Source organism: Pseudophryne corroboree, chromosome 6 (genome assembly GCF_028390025.1).
Source record: "Pseudophryne corroboree isolate aPseCor3 chromosome 6, aPseCor3.hap2, whole genome shotgun sequence".
Lineage (NCBI taxonomy): Eukaryota > Metazoa > Chordata > Amphibia > Anura > Myobatrachidae > Pseudophryne > Pseudophryne corroboree.
The window spans coordinates 20,741,562-20,765,353 of record NC_086449.1 but is presented as its reverse complement, the minus strand read 5'-3'; the positions used below and the strand labels follow the sequence as shown (position 1 = coordinate 20,765,353).

The 23,792-nt window shown below is 41.4% G+C and overlaps 1 protein-coding gene across 1 annotated transcript; it reads left to right on the top strand.

Annotated features, from left to right (window-relative positions):
- Nucleotides 1-21,566: 21,566 nt before the first annotated feature.
- Nucleotides 21,567-22,496, top strand: LOC134934127 (olfactory receptor 11L1-like). Its single transcript, XM_063929629.1, has one exon. The coding sequence runs from the start codon at nucleotides 21,567-21,569 to the stop codon at nucleotides 22,494-22,496; it is 930 nt and encodes a 309-aa protein (XP_063785699.1).
- Nucleotides 22,497-23,792: the final 1,296 nt, after the last annotated feature.

The following is a 23,792-nucleotide window of genomic DNA, read 5'->3' as shown; positions in this document are numbered from 1 at the left end:
GATGTGAGAGTTTTTGCTTGCAAAATTCCTTCCCACACCTTTGAGTTACTGCACCCACTGCAATATTTATTGAGATCATTACTAGGAATCCGGATGAGACCGGGGTGGTGATAAAGAAACTGTTCAAGGAACATAGGGAATGGACCAGAGGGGAGTGTCAATTACAAGGGACAGTTGACATATTGGGAAGTAATCTGGAAGAACAACTAAAGATACCTTTTGATGTGTATCCCACACTGGGTGGAGGTCAGTTTGAGGAGCAAACCTTATTGTGGAGGAACAGAAATATTGCCGAATATTGGAGACTTTATGTCCGGATATAGTGTGTTAATCTAGGGGGAAATCTTCTTGAGGGTGTTATTGCTTGTTTATCTAGAGGCGCTTGTGTACTACTTCTTTGTTTTTGTATTCATTCCTAGGCAGGCTACACTATGTATCACTGCTTTATGTAAGAGGCACACGCTGACAACCTCTTAGGGAAACTGAGGGACATAATTGCACACTGGCTTACCCCAATTAGACTTTCCTGGGATTTTGTGATATTGGACAACACCACCAATATTGTGCGTGCATTACATCTGGGCAAATTCCAGCACGTCCCCTGTTTTGCACATACAATTATTTTGGTGGTGCAGAATTTTTTTTAAAATGAGAGGGGCATGCAGGAGATGCTGTCCGTGGCCTGAAAAATTGCGTGCCACTTTCGGCATTCAGCCACCGTGTGCCAAAGACTGGAGCACCATCAAACACTCCTGGACCTGTCTTGCCATCACCTGAAGCAAGAGGTGGTAACGAGGTGAAATTGAAAATTCTATATGCTTCAGAGGAAGGAGGAGCAGCAAAAGGCCATTCAATCCTATATATCCACCTACAACATAGGCAAAGGAGGGGGAATGCACCTGACTCAAGTGCAGTGGAGATTGATTTCCGTCTTGTGCAAGGCTCTCCAACCCTTCAAACTTGCCACACGTGAAGTCAGTTCAAACACTTCCAGCTTTAGTCAGGTCATTCCCCTCATCAGGATTTTGCAGAAGCAGCTGGAGAAATTGAAGGATGAGCTAAGACAGAGCGATTCCGCAAAGTATGTGGGACTTGTGGATGGAGCCCTTCATTTACTTTGACAGGATTCAAGGGTGGTCAATCTGTTGAAATCAGAGCACTACATTTTGGGCACCGTGTTCGATCCTAGGTTTAAAGCCTACGTTGTATCTCTCTTTCTGGCAGACACAAGTCTGCAGAGGTTTAAAGACCTGCTGGTGAGAAAATTGTCAACTCAAGTGGAACGTGACACGTCAACAGTTGCTCCTTCATTTTCTCCCACTACTAGGGCTGCAAGGAAAAGGATAAGATGTCCTAGCCAACTTGCTGGCAGTAATGCAGGGCAGTCAGGAGCGAGAGCTGACATCTGGTCTGGACTGGAAGGACCTGCCAACGATTACTGACATGTCATCTACTGTCACTGCATATGATTCTGTCACCATTGAAAGAATGGTGGAGGATTAGATGAGTGACAGCATCCAAGTAGGCATGTCAGACAGTCCGTACATATACTGGCAGGAAAAATAGGCAATTTGGATGCCCTTGCACAAACTGGCTTTATTTTGCCTAAGTTGCCCCCCCTCCAGTGTGTACTCCGAAAGAGTGTTTAGTGCAGCCGGTAACCTTGCCAGCGACCAGCATAGGAGGTTACTTCCACAAAATGTGGAGAAGAAAATTTTCATCAAAATGAATTATAAATTCCTCCGTGAAGACCTTGACCAGCAATTGCCACCAGAAAGTACACAGGTACCTGTGATGGTGGATTCCAGTGGGGACAAATTAATACTCTGTGAAGATGAGGATGTACACAGTGAAAGGGGTGGGGAATCGAAGGATAAGGATGAGGTCGACATCTTGCCTCTGTATAGCCAGTTTGTGCAAGGAGATATTGATTGCTTCTTTTTTGGTGGGGGCCCAAACAAAATAGTAATTTCAGCCACAGTCATGTGGCAGACCCTGTCACTGAAATGATTGGTTTGTTAAAGTGTGTATGTCTTGTTTATACAACTTAAGGGTGGGTGGGAGTTCCCAAGGACAATTCTATCTTGCACCTCTTTTTCTTCTTTACATCATGTGCTGTTTGAGGCCTAGTATTTTTAAGTGCCATCCTGTCTGCAACTGCTTTGCCACTACTATATGGGCCAGGTGTTTGTGAAGCACACTTGTGTCGCTTAGCTTAGTCATACAACCACCTCGGTGCAACCTTTTGGCCTAAAAACAATATTGTGAAGTGTTCAGAATAGACTGGAAATGAGTGAAAATGGATGTTTTTGAGGTTAATAATACCGTAGGAGAAAAATTACCCCCGAATTGTGTGATTTTAGCTGTTATTATGTTTTTTTCAAAAATCATCCAGATCCAAAACCAAAACACGAAAGGGTGGTTTTGGCAAAAACTAATCCAAAACCGAAACATGAGCAGGGAATTAGAACCAAAACCAAAACACTAAACACTAAAAGTGCCCACCGCACATCTCTAGTGGAGAGCCAGAACTTGAACACTCTGTGTTGTCTATCAAAATATGTTTTTTTTTGCAAAGAACGTCCCCAATGCCCCCCCACCCAAAAAAATACAGCCCATTGTGAAAAGAAAAGTGGTGAAAGATGGAATTGTCTAAAGTCCTTCTCTCCCACTTTTATGTAGTACTTGAACAGTTTAGTAAACCAAGCTTTTCAGTGACAGGAACTGCCACTTTTGTGGCTGAAGTGCTTAGTTTGTTTGGGCCCACACAATCCAATTTTTTGGAAGGACTACCCCTGATCACTAATGAGGGGGTTGATGATGAGAATGTTGATAACAACAAATTATTATCATTTTTGTAAAATACATTTATTAAACTTGCTGCAAATTACATAATATTGAAGAGGTGCCTAGATGTGAACACAGTTTGTTTTTCAGCCTTTACTGTTCTTTTTTGGGCACTGATTTTTTGGTTACTAATGTGACATCTCCACACTTTTTTAATAATGTCAAAGATTTTGATTTCAGGTGCTCTTTCCTAAACTTTTTGCCCCATGGACCACCTTGTTTGTTGGACTAGATGTTGCAGTACTACTTATCATGGCTGGCAGCATTGCTGATCCTGCTCTTCTATCAACTGATCATGATTGACTCATATTTATTGATTATAATTATATGACTGAAGTGGGTTGTGGCCTGCAGAGTCACATTACTTTTATTTATGTGAATTTAGTGAGATACAGCATGCAGAGTCACATTGCTTATATTATGTAAAAAGGAAATAAACAATTATTTCTAGATGGCCCGCACTATATAAGGCTCAGTTCGCCAAGCAGCTGTGTAAATAATAAGGATAGTCAGTCCAATAAATACATAGATACAACTTAAAAGAAAGACACAGCACTTCCTTGAGGAAAGCATATACTACACCATAGAAGTGAAGATGACTTTATATATTTATTTTACTAGTTTGCGTAAAAAGACACATATATAAAAACATAAATTAGATTGTGTATCATAATTTGATTGCACAGATATGGCAAAGGGGTTATTAAAAATTGTAAAAATATATGTAGAACATGAAAAAGTGGCAAAAAAGTATAGTCCCTTCACTGACAGCTCCTTATTGGAAACCATCTATCAAGGTCAAAATAAGGAACATAACACTCTCAATTTATCACTATACTGTGGATGTGGAATCCTAACCAAGGGGTGACTATACTTTTTTGCCACTTTTTCATGCTCTACATATATTTTTACAATTTTTTATAACCTTTTTGCCACATGTGTGCAATCAATTTATGATACACAATCTAATTTATGTTTTTATATACCTATATGTGTGTTTTTATGCAAACTAGTACTGTATAAATAAATATATAAATTCATCTTCACTTCTATTGTGTAGTATATTCTTTCCTCAAGGAAGCGCTGTGTCTCTCTTTTAACTTGCTTATGTTATGTGAATTTATATTTACTTTTTTGCAAATAACAACTCACACTGCATGGAGTCACGCTGCTTATATTTATTTGAACAAAGTCCAGTGGGGTACAGCACAGTTTAACAAAAACAACAACAATTTTTTACATTTTTACACTTTTTAAAAAAAACGTCTTACTATTTTTGCAAATGACAACTCACACTGCTTTGTCACACTGTTTATGTTTATGTGAGTGCAGTAAGGTACAGCACACAAAAAAGTGCTGTGATGTGACTCTGCAGTGCTGAGTGCCTTTGTCTGTAACTTTTTCCATTAAAAATCTTCTTATTCACAAAACGATGCAATAGTATACACAAGCAGACTCTGTGTGCCTATATTCTGTGTGCGACTGATGTTGTATCAGGATATGAAATGGTACATTACCGTGTTTTCTTGGAAGATAGCACTCTAGCATGGCATTACTAGAAGCAGAGCCGGATTATCCTAGGGGCAACAAGGGTGGTCGTCCCGGGCCCGCCACACATTTGGGCCCCCAACATACTGCTTTAAAAATCGGAGCAGTCTCCCTCAGCAGTCGTCAAGGAGTGGGTACTGAGCTCATCGGCAGCTGCTGACAGAGACTAGTCCGATTTAAAATGCAGTCTGTGGGGGCCCCTAATGTGTGTCTCAGTAATGTATGCCGGCAGCTCAGTCTGTGTCTCACGGGATTTCACTTCACTTCCCCGCGAGACACTGACTGAGCCGCCGGCGTGCACTGCTGGAAAGCTGTTGCTCTGTATGTGGGTGAGTATGTGTGTGTGAGTCATTGTGTGAGAGAGTGAGTGTGTATGTACAGTATGTGAGTTGAGTGTGCGAGTGCCTACCGACCCGCCTGCGCACAGTGGGTTTCTTTGGCCGCAATTTTTAGTGGCAAGGGCCCCCACATGTTTGTTGCCTGGGGCCCCCACCAGCCTTAATCCTTCCCTGACTAGAAAGGATGTTTAATGTGACAGGAGGCTATATGTATGTGGGAAAATCTGTCAGCTCAGCAGAACTGGAGTAGATGAGCACTGGAAAGTGGCATTATTTCACAACAGGGGGCATGGCCTCACAGGGAATTCCATTTCAGTATAATGTGGAGAGGGTGATGCCTTGGAGAGACAGAGAGTGATGGGGAGATAATAATGCATGGGAGAGGCAGAGAGTGAGGCAGTAGGTGACAGGGAGAGACAGTGGGAGAAGGAGAGATAGAGGGTGACAGTGAGAGGCAGTGAGTGTTGCCAGGGAATGGGTGAAAGAGGGAGGCAATGGGTGATGCCAGGGAATTAGTGATGGGGGAAAGCGGGTGACAACAGGAAAGGCAATGGGTGATGTAAAGTATAATGGAAAAGGCAGTGGCTGACAGGGAGAGAGGTGACAGAGATAGATAGGAGGAGATGGAGGGGCAGTGGGTGACAGGTGAAAGGCTGATGGGGAAAGGCAGTTCATAACATAGAGAAGGTGATGCACAGAGGCAATAAGTGACAGGGAGAGGGTGACAGTGAGACATACAAGAGAGGGTGAGAGGGTGATAGGTAGATAGAGATGCAGAGGGTGAGTCAGTGAGCGACAGGGAGAGCTAGTGGGAGGCATAGACGTAGAGGGTGACAGTGAGAGGCAGTGGGTGATGCCAGGGAATAGGTGACAGGGGAAGGCAGTGGATGATGCCAGGGAATGTGCGACAGAGGGGGAAGTGGGTTATGTCTGGGGGATGCAGTGAGTAATGTAGAGGATCATGGGGCATGGTAGTGGGTAACAGGAGCAAGAGGTGATGGGGAGAGATTATTGCAGAGATAGAGGTGAGGGGAAGAGGCAGTGAGTGACAGGAAAAGGTTATGGTGAAAGGCAGTGGGTGATAGGGAGAGGCAAAGGATGACAGTAAGAGTCAGGGTAGACAGAGATAGGCACGGGTGACAGAGAGATAGGGGGTGACATTGAGTCTTAGGGTGAATTGGAGGCAGTGGGTGACATACAGTAGGTAGTTGGTGACAGAGAGAGGCAGCACTGGATCGGATGGGCACTGGACAGATATGTCAGCTCAGCAGCACTGGACTGGATTGACAGATACTGTAGGTCAGCACAGCCTGGAGTGTACAGATAGTTCAGCTCAGCACTGGAGTGGAGTTAGCACAGATGGTCAGAGCACACACCTCTCCAGCTGTCCTGTGTGAAATGGAGCCTGAATCACTGCTTGCTATAATAAATACACAATCAAAATATAAAATAAATAATTCTTGCAGGTGAAACAAACCTATATTGTCCCTAGTTTGCTTCTTTATATGATGGAAAAAAAACAGGTTAATGCTGTACCATGACATTCACGGATTGTAGGTGTTTATTCCACAATCATTCTAGAGTATGCCTTCTCCGTATTCCTTCCAAAGTATTCCTTCTCTGGCCACTGTCAGGTGAGTGGTGAGTTTTTCTTATTTATGGTTCATGTAGCTCAAAAATTAGAGTCAATCTATCAAAATGGATGTCATATTCGAAATCAGCGCCAAAAAGTAACCACAACATTGCTTAAATGTTATTTGGTAATAAAATGGGAATGGAATCATTGGGTCGATCCTATTTAGGTCGAAACTCATTAGGTCGACCACTATTAGTCGACAGGCACTAGGTTGACCCTGGAAAAGGTCAACATGGTCATCAGCTCGACTTGGAAAAGGTCAACATGGGAAAAGTTTGACATGATTTTTTTTTTTTTTTCATTTTCTTTGTAAAGTGACCGAGAACCCCAATTAGTGCACCGTGTCCCCACGCTTGGATCACCATGCTTTGAGCAAGGTAAATCAATCCACTGCCCCTGTGCTTGGCACAGGTTACTATTCCCAATCGTAGTCCACGTGGATGTTAAAGTATGAACATTTTTTAAAAATGAAAAAAAGTGAAAGCCTCATGTCGACCTTTTCATGTCTCCAACCTTTGTCATGTCGACCTAATGCCCAATATTGATCAACCTAATGACTGTCAATCTAAATGAGGTCGACCTAAGTACCATATCCCAATAAAACGAGTGTTGATCAGTGTGATTAGGCCCAAGTCAAACTTCATTTTTCCAGTAAGGAAAATGTTAGAAATATTATATAGTCATGCTGTTGTTGAATAACCTGAAGAGCGACTTTCCAAAGGCTATCCATGACTTCCAAAGGGGTCACGTTTGATCTATCTGATTATACTAATTTTACCATCTTACCCTCTGTCTAACATTCAGAAGATTGCTACGTAGATGATTTACGTTATAGATCTTTGTTGTGTAAGACCAGTCGGTTGAGGCACAGTTTTTTTCCTAGGGCAATTAATATGCTTAATGGTTTAGGGGGTAGATAGGAGCGTAGTACCTGCTTATGTGTCTATCTGTGTTCCTACGGCTTTTATAAATATCTTAAAAATATTTTATGGTTTTTTACTGGTGTTGTACTTGTGAATTCTGTCTTACTCATACGGAAATCTCATTGTTTGTTCATACGTGAATATTTAATGATAATAAATAAATTAAATTCAATGAATAGATGATATGTTTTCACCAGATTGAGTAGCCAATCAAAAATGTACATATACAAATTCTGTGATCATGAACATAAACCTAACTCTTAAAAATGTAATGTGGTTGAATACCTTTCAACAAGGATTCCGCAACAGAGTTTTTATTTCTTTTAAAGTGACCTTGCGCAATCTCCTCTGTTGGCGCCATCTTTCTGAAGACATCGTCAGAACAATCGTGCCACCAGCAACATGGTAACTGTGCAATAGTCTGTTCTGGGTACAAATCTCAAAAGCAGAATCTAAAGAGATGAAAGGGTTACTGCAAGTTATGAAGATTTAGATGAATAAATAAATTAATTACAATGAAAACAGCCGCAAACAATAACATCTTCCTACCCAGTTGGGAAAACAAATAATTGTCCCTGAACTTCTCACTTATGTGTCACAACATGTAAATCCCATGGCAATTAGTAATATATAAAAAGCCCGGAGAATGCCATAAACCTTTTACATTTATAAATAATATCTCATATGCTTCAGTACACCAGCTTTATCCTAAATAACTGGGAACCTTCTGCCGCAGATGGAATCTACTGACAATTCATTACAGCTTAAAATGACATTTGTGGAGTTTGAATGCAAAGCAATTGCCTTGATGATAATAAAGACTCCACATCAGTGAGACCAGATGTATGGCTGCCTGTGAAGATCTGATCCTTTAAAAAAATTATCTCAACAACATCCATAAATGACTTTAGGATTGTTCCTGTGTCTCAAGCTAAAATGTATCCATTGGTTTTTCATGGTAAGGAAAATGCTTTCAACATTGTATAGTCACACGCTAGATGAATAACCATCTGACTGATATTGGCATTCAACAGACAACCCAACCGTGGCCCAGTGATTTAAGAGGGGTCTTAGTTGGTCTTCCTGGCCTCAGTCATTTCTTACTTTGACCTTATTTCTGGTGAGTCTGGTATTCAAGAATTAGTTCAGTCTATTTACATATATTATCTGTAGATTGTGAAGCCAGTTACAGATATATCAAATGCTATGAACATAACCCTACTCTGATAAAGTAATGTGGTCTGTGTGGTCTGGTGTTTATCTACAAACGTTCTGAATAACATCTTTGTGGGACCAAGAGTTGATATGAAGCCGCTACAAAAAAATCACATTGTCCTCCACTGATCTCATTACAAATTCACCAGATTTATCTCAGAATTTCTTAACCTTTAGATGACTGCTAACTGGATGTCAAAGGTCCTGTCACAGTGCGATGTCAGTGCAGGTGTTTGGAGGTGGTAACGAGATGTGATTGTAAAAATGGAGGTGTATGTTATGGCAAGAGAAAGTAGAGTCTTTTGTGGAGGGCACGCTTATAGTTAATACATTTTATTGTGAATCTCTCTAAAAAAAACTAGCACACATTAGAGAAATAGTATAAAACAAGTATTAAACGTAATTTGAAATGTGTTACTGTGACAGCCTGCCAACACGTCACAATAAATATTACAGACCGCTCTCATCTTTTTAAGTGGGTCAACTTGCACACTCAGTGGCTGTCCAAATACTTTTTTGCCCCACTATAAATCATATGAGATTGCCATAATCACTTTTGTTTATGTTTTTTTCAAACAGTATGCAATATAAATTTATGCTAGATCTTACCCACTGTGTCATAAAACAACAGGTATACTGGAAGAGGTATGTGACACAGTAGTAACAGCACTCCATCTCAGGGTTTGCTCAGTGTAACTTCTGTATTATATGCAACATATGTTTAATTCATATTACAACATACATTTCCCATGTATCAACAATGTGTTGATCTGAGTACTGGTCATACGTTATAGTGATTATGTAGTGATGCATATATTTCCTTGATCATGAATAAATGTTTGTTACCTGGAGTAAAGTATAGAAGAGATTTGAAAAGCACCAGCATGTAATTTAGTAAAAAAATCTGCTTTTAATTATGAGCCCGTCGACAGTGAATAACCAATGAGAGTCTTGGGGCTCATTGCTTGTGTTCGATAGATTTCCTGTATCTGCTATCAGCACCAGAAAATGGAGAGTACAGAAAGTACAGATGGTCTAGAAGTAAGGTTAATGATGTGTGAATATATATATATATATATAGTGTACATCATGGTCCGCACATCGCTATAGTAATGTCACGCAGGGTGCCAGGTTAAGAACTTTTCAATATAGGTATGACCACACCATGAGGCTCCAGCTGGGGCTATGTTGCAGAAGGAACCAGCACTCCTTATATATTCAAACGATTTTATGCCATATCAATCAACTTGACAAACTTTTAGTGCAAAATCAGCAGCTTGGAAACATGATTCCATCAATAATTCATTTATCACATGTCCTTCGTCATACTGGGGATGTACATCCTACCCATCAGGACCTCCTAACAGCCGTTTCGGCTACCGCCGTCTTCAGGGGAGTAGTTACCACCACTATGCCAAGCTTGTACTATTTATACCCACTAAATGAACAAAGTGTGCTCTCCTGTCCCAATCGTTTAGCTGAGCTCTGCCAGGTGTTGTAAGGAAGCGTGTGTACGCAGTCACCCGGATGCCGTGACGCCTGCCTGTGACGTTATCCAACATCGCCCATTACTCTCCACGAGCGGCTCCTGGCATCCCATCCATCGCCATGGTAGCATTGACCCCGCCTCCTCACGTCACGTGTTCGTGACATATGTGCAGCATCCTCCACCCTCCTGGCGAACAGCGGCTAGCCAATAGGCCTGCTCTCACAAGCGATCTGCCCTGTTTAGCATGACACACCTCCGCTGGCTTCCCCGTCTCTTGGCAACCCGGCCACGTCACCTCCCCTCACCTATACCATCAGAATCAGAGAAACGTCAGTGTTCATAACTAATCCACCTCTGCCTAATCATAACATCAAATCTATACATGTATAATGTGCCAAGAAAATTACCTTCTCTTCGAACTCACTGATTCTGGCCAAACAAAGTCAAGCCAAAAACCTTATAAATCACATATGCGTGTGTGACCAACAATATATCCAGAACCCGCCTAACACTTCGATTAATCGGTTAATTTATAACCCTAGTTTAACCAGTACAGACATATCATAGGGGATAACTGTGTATCGATCACACCATAACAATGATGTCAACAGCTAAAACATGTTACCCACATACTTGGCACAAGAAATACATGTATACGACATACCATATATATAAAATACATATATGAAAAAGAAAAGAAAATACAACACAAACAGAGGAAAATCTACGTGGAGAAGGCATCCACTCTAAGGCTACAGCTAAGAAAAGCAGGCCTGATCCCCGATTCACATCTACTCTACGTTACCTATAAGAAACAAGAAAGAATTAGTTCCTCGTTCAGCCCTCGTGGGGCCATAGCATTTAATAGATATATCCATCGACTTTCCTGCTTTAACAACTGCTTATTCCGATCGCCACCTCTCCTGAACGGTGGCACATGTTCCAAAGGCATGAATTTGAAGTCCCTTATTCTGTGACCACAATTTGCAAAATGTCTGGCCACCGGTGGTGTACTTGGTTCCACTGTTTGTAATGCTTTTTTAATTAACGAGCGGTGCATAGATATTCTTTTTTTTAGCATACGAATTGTCTTGCCCACGTATAGTTTTTTACAAGGACATATAATGACGTATGTCACGTAACGGGTTTCACAGGTCATTCTGTGTCTCAACACATACTTGTCACCCAACATAGGGTGTACGAATTCTTTACCAGTAAGCATGAAGGTACAATTGGCACAGCCACCACATTTGAATGTTCCCCTCTGTAGACTGAGCCAATTTGTATTGGACATCACACCAGGACTAATATCAGATTGTGAGATCCGTTCCTTCAGATTCTTGCTCCTCTTATAGCTAAAGAGTGGTGTATTGGTGCAGAATCTGCTTAGTAATGGATCCGTCTGGACAATGTGCCAATGCTTCAGTATCGATTTTTTGACTAAACCTGATGTGATGGCGTAAGTGCTCGTAAATACCAAATGTTCTGTTTCTGCACTTTTCGTCTTTGGAACCAAAAGATCCTCACGTTTGAGTCCAAGGCATTTGGTCACTGCATTTTTCACTTCCATTGGATCATAGCCACGGTCAATGAAATTCTGCCCCATATTTGCTATAGCCTCTGGCAGTTTAGTGTGGTCTGAGGTTATTCGCGTCACCATTATCAATTGTGAATAAGGGAGTCCTTTCTTTAAAGGTTGTGGGTAAAAGCTTGATGCAAGAAGAAGCGTATTTTGTCTGTTGGTTTTCTAAAAATGCTAGTTGTGAAACATCCTTCCTCAATTCCTACCATAACATCTAAAAATGCCATATTAATCCTACTATATCGGTAAGTGAATCTAATGGATCAAGGCCTGCCGTTCAATCTATCAACAAATTCCACCAAAGCCTGTTCACCCCCAGTCCACAGCATGAAGAGGTTGTCAATGAATCTAACATAGTATGATATGAATTTAGCAAAATTCAAACCATTCATGATGTTGTCCTGTTCAAAATCATACATAAATAAATTGGCGTATGATGGGGCCATATTTGACCCCATTGCCGTCCCATGGAGTTGTAAGAAAAAAGAGTTATTGAACAAAAAATGATTTTTATGTAAGATGACCTCAATGAGCAATAATAAAAAATCAACTGGTGGACCCACATACTGTGGACTGGCGGTGATGGCCTTCCTGACTGACTCAATACCCTCAGTGTGGTCAATGCTAGTATATAAACTAGAAACATCTAAGGTCACTAAAAGACAATCACTTGTTGGCTGACCAAATTTTTCTAATTTATGAATTAAATCTGACGTGTCCTTGATGAAATAGGGAGTATGTTGAACTACCAATTGTAAGTGTTAGTCAAGATACTGAGACAGAGGTTGCCCTAACGAGCCTCTAGAGGAGATGATCAGTCTATCCGGAGGATCCACCAGAATCTTGCGCATCTTATAGAAACAGAGAAAAAATTGTGTATACTCCGCGCTATATGTACACTGTAACAAGTAAAACTATAGTGTGCAGTCTGTCATATAGAATAATTGACTCAGTAGAACTATAAGGATAAATATCAATAAATTCTTTATCTAATAATTGTTAAAAATAACACATTCCAAACAACACAAGCAGCGTATACTTAGTAACAATTAATCAGTTGTAATCACAATTAGTATAGCATACAATATGATAAGATTTCTTTGTTATAATACCATATAAAATTGAAATACACTGGCGTCCCAGTGTTTAATAAAATGTCCGGCAAGGATTAATCACAGCCTTGTTAATGATGAATTTTTAAATATATAATGATGTATAATTACCCATGTGCTGGTTCCTGAGAATTTAGATGAACAGGGTCCGTTTGAATATCAATGCACATATACGGGTATAAAATTGATAGAACTATTTCAAGCTGATTTGGAAAATGCTGTGTAATTGTCATGGCTGCGCTCCGGATAATTGGAGATTCTTGATAACCTGTATATAGGACTCCAAAAACTCACTTCCTCGTCACGGGTGTTAGACCTCTCTGCGGAGGCCAGCAGCATTCACTCAGTGCGGGTGTCACCCGCACTGAGTGAATGCTGCTGGCCTCCGCAGAGAGGTCTAACACCCGTGACGAGGAAGTGAGTTTTTGGAGTCCTAAACAGACATGTTTCGGGGACCAAACCCTGTCCTCTGGGCCTGAGGACGGGGTTTGGTCCCCGAAACATGTTGGCCCAATAAAGTACCATTTACTTATGCTGTGAAGTCTGTTTGGAGTGCCGCCCACACCACCTCGCTTATATATATATATATATATATTAGAGATGTGCACTGGAAATTTTTCAGGTTTTGTCATTTGGTTTTAGATTTGGTTCCGTGGCCGTGTTTTGGTTTCGGACGCGTTTAGGCAAAACCTCCCTAAAATTTTATTGTCGGATTCGGGTGTGTTTTATATTCAGTTTTTTTTCAAAACCCCTCAAAAACAGCTTAAATCATAGAATATGGGGGTAATTTTGATCCTATAGTATTATTAACCTCAATAACCATAATTTCCACTCATTTCCAGTCTATTCTGGCCACCTCACACCTCACAATATTATTTTTAGTCCTAAAATTTGCACCGAGGTCACTGGATGACTTAGCTAAGTGATCCAAGTTGCCGGCACAAACACCTGGCCCATCTAGGAGTGGCACTGCAGTGTTAGACAGGATAGCACTTCAAAAATTGTCCCCAAACATCACATGATGCAAAGATAAATAAAATTAATTAGAGGTGCAAGATGGAATTGACCTTGGGCCCTCCCACCCACCCTTATGTTGTATAAACAGGACATGCACACTTTAACAAACCCATCATTTCAGCCACAGGGCCTGCAACATGTCTGTGGCTGAAATGACTGGTTGGTTTGGGCCCCCACCAAAAAAAGAAGCAATCAATCTCTCCTTGCTCAAACTGGCTCCACAGAGGCAAGATGTCCACCTCATCATCATACACCAATTCCTCACCCCTTTCACTGTATACATCCCCCTCCTCACAGAGTATTAATTCGTCCTCACTGGAATCCACCATCTCAGGTCCCAGTGTACTTTCTGGAGGCAATTGCTGGTGAATGTCTCCACAGAAGAATTGATTATAATTCATTTTGACGAGCATCATCTTCTCCACATTTTGTGGAAGTAACCTCGTACGCCGATCGCTGACAAGGTGACTGGCTGTACACACTGGAGGGGGGGGGGGCAACTCAGGTAAAATAAAGCCAGTTTGTGCAAGGGCCTCCAAATTGCCTCTTTTTCCTGCCAGTATACATACAGACTGTCTGATGTGCCTACTTGGATGCAGTCACTCATATAATCATCCACCATTATTTCAATGGTGACAGAATCAAATGCAGTGACAGTAGATGACATGTCAGTAATCATTGGCAGGTCCTACAGGCTGAACCAGATGTTAGCACTTGCTCCTGACTGCCCTGCATCACTGCCAGCGGGTGGGCTCGGAATTCTTATCATTTTCCTCCCAGCCCCAGTTGCGGGAGAATGTGAAGGAGGAGCTGTTGACGGGTCACGTTCCGCTTGACTTGACTAGTGTCTCACCAGCAGGTCTTTGAACCTCTGCAGACTTGTGTCTGCTGGAAAGAGAGGTACAATGTAGGCTTTAAACCTAGGATCGAGCACGGTGGCCAAAATGTAGAGCTCTGATTTCAACAGATTGACCACCTGTGAATCCTGGTTAAGCAAATTAAGGGGTCCATCCACAAGTCCAACATGCCTAGCGGAATCAATCCATTTAAGCTCCTCCTTCAATCTCTCCAGCTGCTTCTGCAAAAGCCTGATGAGGGGAATGACCTGACTCAGGCTGGCAGTGTCTGAACTGACTTCACGTGTGGCAAGTTCAAAGGGTGGGAGAACCTTGAACAACGTTGAAATCATTCTCCACTGTGCTTGAGTCAGGTGCATTCCCCCTCCTTTGCCTATAGGCAGATGTATAGGCTTGAATGGCCTTTTGCTGCTTCTCCACCCTCTGAAGCATATAGAGGGTTAAATTCCACCTCGTTACCACCTCTTGCTTTAGCTTATGGAGAGGCGGGTTCAGGCGTTTTTGGTGTTGCTCCAGTCTTCTGTACGTGGTGCCTGTACGCCGAAAGTGTCCCGCAATTCTTCTGGCCACCGACAGCATCTTTTGCACGCCCTTGTCGTTTTTTAAATAATTCTGCATTACCAAATTCAAGGTATGTGCAAAACATGGGACGTGCTGGAATTTGCCCACATGTAATGCACGCACAATATTGGTGGCGTTGTCCGATGCCACAAATCCACAGGAGAGTCCATTTGGGGTAAGCCATTCTGCGATGATGTTCCTCAGTTTCCGTAAGAGGTTGTCAGCTGTGTGCCTCTTATGGAAAGCGGTGATACAAAGCGTAGCCTGCCTAGGAACGAGTTGGTATTTGCGATATGCTGCTACTGGTGCTGCCGCTGCTGTTCTTGCTGCGGGAGGCAATACATCTACCCAGTGGGCTGTCACAGTCATATAGTCCTGAGTCTGCCCTGCTCCACTTGTCCACATGTCCGTGGTTAAGTAAACATTGGGTACAACTGCATTTTTAGGACACTGGTGACTCTTTTTCTTACGTCTGTGTTCATTCTCGGTATTGCCTGCCTAGAGAAGTGGAACCTAGATGGTATTTGGTACCGGGACACACTACCTCAAGAAATTCCCTAAGTCTCTAAGAGCTAACGCTGGATACCGGATGAATGTCTAACACCAACACAGCTGCCAAGCCCTGAGTTATCAACTTGGCAACAGGATGACTGCTGTGATATTTCATCTTCCTCACAAAGGACTGTTGGACAGTCAATTGCTTACTGGAAGTAGTACAAGTGGTCTTTCGACTTTCCCTCTGGGATGATGATCGACTGCCAGCAGCAACAACAGCAGCATCAGCAAGAATCCATCTGAGGAATCCCAGTCAGGAAAGAACTCGTCAGAGTTGCCAGTGACATGGCCTGTAGGACTATTGGCATTCCTGTCTTAGGAGGAAATTAACATCGAGGGAGTTGGTGGGGTGGTTTGCAGGAGCTTGGGTATAAGAGGAAGAAGGTATTTAGTTGTCAGTGGACTGCATCTGCTGTCACCCAAAGTTTTTGAACTTGTCAATGACTTCTGATGAATGCGCTCCAGGTGACATATAAGGGAGGATGTTCCTAGGTGGTTAACATCCTTACCTCTACTTATTACAGCTTGACAAAGGCAACACACGGCTTGACACCAGTTGTCCGCATTTCTGTTAAAATAATTCCACGCCGAAAAGGTGATTTTTTTGGTATTTTGACCAGGCATGTCAATGACCATATTCATCCCAAGGACAACAGGTGTCTCCCCGGGTGCCTGGCTTAAACAAACCACCTCACCATCAGAATCCTCCTTGTCAATTTCCTTCTGATCGCCAGCAACACCCATATCCTCATTCTGGTGTACGTCAACAGTGACATCTTCAATTTGAATATCAGGAAATGGACTGTAAGTGCTCCTTACAGCACTTGCAGGGGACGTGTTGAAAAGGTCAGGCATCGCAACCGACACAATTGGACTCTCCTTGGGGATTTGTGATTGAGAAGAACGCACAGTTCTTTGCTGTGTTTTTGCCAGCTTAACTCTTTACATTTTTCTAGGCAGAGGATGAGTGCTTCCATCCTCATGTGAAGCTGAACCACTAGCCATGAACATAGGCCAGGCCCTCAGCAATTCCTTGCCACTCCGTGTTGTAAATGGTATATTGTCAAGTTTATGCTTCTCCTCAGACTCTTTTAATTTAGATTTTTGGGTCATTTAAATGAACTTTTGTTTTTTCGATTTTACATGCTCTCTACTATGACATTGGGCATCGGCCTTAGCAGACGACGTTGATGGCATTGAAACATCTCTGCCATGACTAGTGGCCGCAGCTTCAGCACTAGGTGGAAGTGGATATTGATCTTTTCCTATTTAACCCTCCACATTTTTGTTCTCCATTTTTAATGTGTGGAATCATATGCTAGTAATATTATTATATCAATAGCAATGGCCTACTGTACTGTACTACTATATACTGCTCACAACAATGCAGCACAGATATGGATACTTGAAGTGACATGGAGCTGCAAGATACAGCAATGGCCTACTGTACTGTACAACTATATACTGTTGGTCACCAAAATGCTGCACTGTACTACTATATATACTGCTCACAACAATGCAGCACAGATATGAATACTTGAAGTGACACGGAGCTGCAAGATACAGCAATGGCCTACTGTACTGTACAACTATATACTGTTGGTCACCATAATGCTGCACTGTACTACTATATACTGCTCACAACAATGCAGTACAGATATGGATACTTGAAGTGACATGGAGCTGCAAGATACAGCAATGGCCTACTGTACTGTACAACTATATACTGTCGGTCACCAAAATGCTGCACTGTACTACTATATATACTGCTCACAACAATGCAGCACAGATATAGATACATGAAGTGACACGGAGCTGCAAGATACATCAATGGCCTACTGTACTTTACAACTATATACTGTTGGTCACCAAAATGCTGCAATGTACTACTATATATATAGATATACTGCTCACAACAATGCAGCACAGATATGGATACTTGAAGTGACTTGGAGCTGCAAGATACAGCAATGCCCTACTGTACTGTACAACTATATACTGTTGGTCACCAAAATGCTGCACTGTACTACTATATGGTATCCGTACTCCAGGTCGACAACAAAAAGGTTGACACACCTTAGGTTGACACCAATTGGTCGATACACCTTAGGTCGACGTGGACAAAAGGTCGACATGGACAAAGGGTCGACGTGAACAAGGTCGACATGGAAAAAGGTCGACATGAGTTTTTCACAATTTTTTTCTTTTTTGGAACCTTTTCATGCTTAACGATCCACATGGACTACGATTGGAACGATAATCTGTGCCAAGTGGAGCGGAGTGAAGGCACGATGCCCGAAGCATGGCGAGCAAAGCGAGCCATGCGAGGGGATGCGGTGCACTAATTGGGGTTCCCTGTCACTCTACGAATAAAACAACACCAAAAAAACATAAAAACTCATGTCGACCTTTTTCCATGTTGACCTTGTTCCTGTCGACCTTTTGTCCATGTCGACCTAAGGTGTGTTGACCAATTGGAATTGACCTAAGGTGTGTCGACCTTTTTGTTGTCGACCTGGAGTCCCAGACCCCTACTATATATACTGCTCACAACAATGCAGCACAGATATGGATATTTGAAGTGACATGGAGCTGCAAGATACAGCAATGGCCTACTGTACTGTACAGCTATATACAGGTGGTCACCAAAATGCTGCACTGTACTACTATATATACTGCTAACTACAATGCAGCACATATATGGATACTTGAAGTGACACAGAACTGCAAGATACAGCAATGGCCTACTGTACTGTACAACTATAAACTGGTGGTCACTAAAATGCTGCATTGTACTACTATATATATACAATATATGCTGGTCACACAACAATGCAGCAGATATTGAGCACTGATCCGGATACTGTCTAGAACTGAGTCTGACAGAGCTGCAAGATACTGCAATGGCCTACTGTACTGTACTAATATAATATACTGGTGGTCCCCGCAATGCAGCACACTGAGCACAGATATTTGCAGCAACCTAAGCACAGATATGGAGCTTTTCAGGCAGAGAACGTAGATATTTGCAGCACACTGAGCACAGATATTTGCAGCACACTGAGCACAGATATGGAGCTTTTCAAGTGAAAATGGCGGCGATGCGCAGCTCTTTATATGGAATATGAATTTCACGAGAATCCGGCATCAGGATGATGACGTTCGGCCTAGTTCGGGTTAATTGATCAAGGTGGGAAGATCCATGTAAAATACGTGAAGTTCGGGGGGGGGCTTGTCGGATCACGATGAACCGAACCCGTTCATCTCTAATATATATATATATAATGTCTTGCAATTGCATAAATAGCATGTTGTGTTTCTGTAAGGCTGAGACACAGTGTCTAGGTGACAAATATAGGTTAATAGAAAATTGTATGTTGTCATGATTGCTTCAAAAATGCATCCATTAGATATATAGATAGATAGATAGATAGATAGATAGATAGATAGATAGATAGAGATAGATAGATAGATAGATAGATGACACAGCCATATGAGGTGTAATCTAGGTATCTTTATTTTATTTAAGTAACGTAGTATAATAATATTGATAATAGTTTCCTTTCTTATATAATAGACAAGCTATACTGCATTACATGCCCCACATTAGCCACTAAATATAATACTTGGAGATTGTAAAAGCTACTTATTTGCTGACAGGTATGGGGTAATGATTCCATTGGCAAGACACTCTGTCACCTGTGCAACAGTGGGTAGTGAAGAAAGGGATATGATACTGTAGAGGGAGATGATACTGTAGATGAAAGACAGCACACCTTATGTTCAAATGTAATGACTGCATTAGGAAACGCCTGTGTGCACAAAGTGAGTGTCCTGATTTAACACGTGTTTCACCCAGCAGGTTTGTTCAAGGACACCTTGAACAAGCCTGCTGGGTGAAACGCGTGTTGAATCAGGACACTAACTGTGTGCACACTGGGATTTCTCTGCTGCACAGCCATTGTATTTGAGCATAAGGTATATTTCATCTATAATTTCCCTTTCTGCACTACTGTCTGTCTACTTTCTCTTGCCATAACATACAGTTACCCTTGACTCTAGGGGAGACCACCGGAACAATAGGAGGTACCCATACATCCATGCATTAAAGATCAGATACATTATTTAATCAGGACATTCATTATATACTTACCAGTTATAAGATTAAAATCAGTTTTCAAGATAATGGATATACCTGTGCACAGACCATCCCCCTTTTCTTACTACAAAACTGGAGGTATGTCAGAGGTATTTTTAGGGCATACGAAGCTAGTGGCTGTGTCCTCTGAAGAAGACTGACTGGCTTTGGCAGCTTAGTTGTGGTGGGAATTCTAAGCAATCTTAGGGTTGCAAAGATGTGTGATGATCAGCAAGATGGTCACGATGTTGATCCAATGCTGACTCTTTGGAAGCATCTTGTTTACAAACGATGGCTCCTGTGTCATTTGCATAAATTCTTATATTTGCTGCTACAGAAGATGCAGCAGCGACCCAGAGTGAACCCACTGAATCAGGACAAAAGTTACTTAAACTACTTATCGCTTACGGTCACCAGTTTGCACAAACTGTTTCGAAGATCAATCAATATTAGAATGTAATATATGTTTTTATAATGTTGTTAGTTATTCTCATGTTCTTTGTGAAGATTCATAGCAGCACTTTTCTTTAGATAATAGAAACAATATTAATGTTTTTTACTAGAACATGTACAAGGATGGTCGGTGTAACATAACATTCTCAGCATCTGTTTAGAAAGTCATGAACAAGAAGACTGCTAAGCAGTGTAAATATATGGCCTAATTCAGACCTGATCACAACAGCAAACTTTTTCTCTAATGTACAAAACCATGTGCGCTGCAGCTGGGACAGATGTAACATGTGCAGATAGAGAGTTAGATTTGGGTGGGGAGTGCTCAAACTGAAATCTAAATTGCAGTGCAAAAATAAAGCAGCCAGTATTTACCCTGCACAGAAACAATATAACCCACCCAAATCTAACTCTCTCTGCACATGTTACATCTGCCCCACCTGTAGTGCACATGGTTTTGCCCATTAGAGAAATATTTTAATTTTGGGATCAGGTCTGAATTAGGTCTGAGCAACCTGCATATGTGTATTGTCAGTTGTGCAGTTCTACATAGAGTACATCATTTGTAGATTAAATCATCATTAGCAATGGAAGAAAATGTATCAAAATCTAACAAAAATTCTACATAAATAAGAATGAACCAAGCACTGTTTTTGGACAAAAAATAAAACTATATTTTTCATTAAACAGTTTATTGCTGAAGACATGGAGGGTGGACTTTTCCAGTGAATCTCCTAAAGATTTCTTGTACATTCTAGTACACTTCTGGTTTGAAGATGCTGCTCCTTAAGGACACCTTACCTAAGGCTGCCGTGTTCCCAATCTGATCCTTTTTGCATATCCACCAAAAATGTGGATTGGTGGCGTCAATGATCATTGATCAATCAGGTAATCAGGAAAACTCTGCTTGTTAAAAACCTTCCATTTGCTTATCACCAAATTAGTCAGGATTGTCAATTTTAATTTTCCCTATTCTCCAACCAAGGCATCGGGGGATCAGTGAATTGCTCCAAATCCATTGCAGATATACGGGGAACCTTTACATTATGATTACAATGATCATGCAGGGTTTGTGTCTGTTTACTTTCCATCCACACAGATACTGTACAAGAAAGACTTATATACTTGGATTCAACAGTAAAGGATTTAGTCAAATATAAAAAATTTTAAATATGGCATTTTGATATTCATATTTTTTTATGTTATTAACAGTTTCTTATATAGCGCAGCATATATATTGTAAATGAACTCAAAGTAACTAAATAAAATCATAACTGTTTATTTAAAAAAAACTCACAATGAGTAACGTTAACTACACAGTGGTTGAAGAATTTTTACTTTTGGGATTTCCACAAGTTAAGAGTTCCAAAGTAATAATTTTCTTTCTACTGATACTGACTGTTTACATTATGACGCTCATACTAAATTCTATGATCATCGTCTTGGTGTCAACCAGACCACAACTCCATTCTCCCATGTACTTCTTCCTCCAGCAATTTTCACTCAATGAAATTGTGTTCCTTACTGTTATTATCCCTAATATGCTACGTGTCATATGGCTGGAAGGAGCCACCATCTCCATCAAAGGTTGTATAGCACAGGCTTATATCTATTGTGCTACAGGGTGTTCAGAATGTCATCTCCTCACAGTCATGTCCTATGACCGATACCTGGCCATATGTAACCCTCTACGTTATACCACCATCATGAACATCAAACTACAACATTGCCTGGTTATCTATTGCTGGGTGTTTGGCTTTTTCATCACCCATTTTAATTTTTATTTCCTGTGTCGGATTCAGTTCTGTGGACCCAACGTCATTGATCATTTCTTCTGTGACCTTGGTCCCTTTGTTGAACTTTCATGTTCTTACACTTATGCCCTACAGTTAGAGATTCTAATTTTTTCTATCCCTATTATAGTCATCCCATTTATCTTAGTAGTAATCAGTTACATCTGTGTATTCACAACAATTCTCGGCATCTCCTCTTCGACTGGTAGGAAGAAGACTTTCTCCACATGCAGCTCCCACCTCACCGTTGTGACCTTGTACTATGGAACCTTGATCACTATTTATTTGGTTCCAGCTGACAGGCATTCCTTGACCATAAACAAGTTGATCGCTTTTTTGTACATTGTGGTAACACCTCTGTTTAACCCAATCATATACAGCTTGAGGAACCAAGAGATGAGAGCCATCATGGGGAATTTACTTAGTATTAAGTGACCATTCCCCCTAAAAAAATATATGCGTTTTAGATAGTAACCTTTTATTGCAGCTTTGTATAAGTGAAGTTATTAGAACAAATTGTGCAAATGTCAACTCACACTGTAGCGAGTCACACTGCTTATATTTATGGGAACAAATTCCAGTGGGGTACAGCACACACAAGTTGTGCAGACACAGCAACACATTTCATTATCTAAAAATATATTGTTGCTTTTTCCACCAATGGCAACTCACACTGTGGAATCAAATGGCTTATGTTTATGTCAAGGAGTATTTTTGTTTTTTAAACCTTGTTTGTACTTTTCTTTGCAAATATCACATCACACGGTGGAGTCACAATGCTTATATTATTTCTGTAAATGCAATGTGGTATGGCCTGCAGAGTAACTGTTCAGCACTGATGTAACTAAGTTCCTATACTATAAAAAAGAATAAATAATGAATTGCTAACTGCCTGAACTGTAATCTAGACAGTCAATATTAACAACACTAAAAAGTATGAGGGAACTGGAGTGGTCATATACTCTAGTTCAGCTCAGCACTGGTATTTATGGACATTGTATAGATATGCCAGTACAGCAGCACTAGTGTGGATGGACAAAGGACAGCAGGGGTGGATCCAAAACAAAATGACAGGGGGGCCCATGATAGAGGAAAGAGGGGGGTGTTATTTGTGTGCATGCTCCTGGGAAAATAGGCATTGCCTCACAAAAAGGTGCTTTGCCTCAATGGGAATGCCATATCAGTATGATGGGGAGAGTGTAATTCCCTGGAGAAGCAGTAGACGATGGGGAGGATAGTGGGAGACGGATAGCAGTGGGTGAGGCAGTGGACAACGGGGAGGATAGTGGGAGATGGAGAGGCAGTGGGTGACATTGAGAAAATCGATGATAGATGGAGGAAGTGGGTGACACCAGGGGGAGGCAGTGGATGACATAGAGAATAATAGGAAGAGGCAGTGGGTGATAGAGAGTGGGTGATAAAGATGGATAGTGGGAGTTGGTGAGGTAGTGAGTGACAGAAAGGGTAAGGGGGAGAGGCAGTGGATGATAGGGAGAAGCAGAGTATAATGGGGAGATGGTGATGCTTAAGAGAAGTAGAGTGTTTAGAGGAGAGAGAGGGTGATGAGGAGATAGTGATGCAGAGGGTGAGGCAGTAGATTATGGGGGAGATAAAGTAAGATATGGAGAGGCAGAGGATTACAGTGAGAGGCAGTGAGTGATGCCAGGGAATGGGTGACAGGTGGAGGCAGTGGATGATGTCAGGGAATGGATTAAAGAGAAAGAAAGTGGG

Excerpts from the sequence above, each read along its gene's own strand:
- LOC134934127 (XM_063929629.1), top strand. The coding sequence starts at position 21,567 with ATGAGTAACGTTAACTACACAGTGGTTGAAGAATTTTTACTTTTGGGA.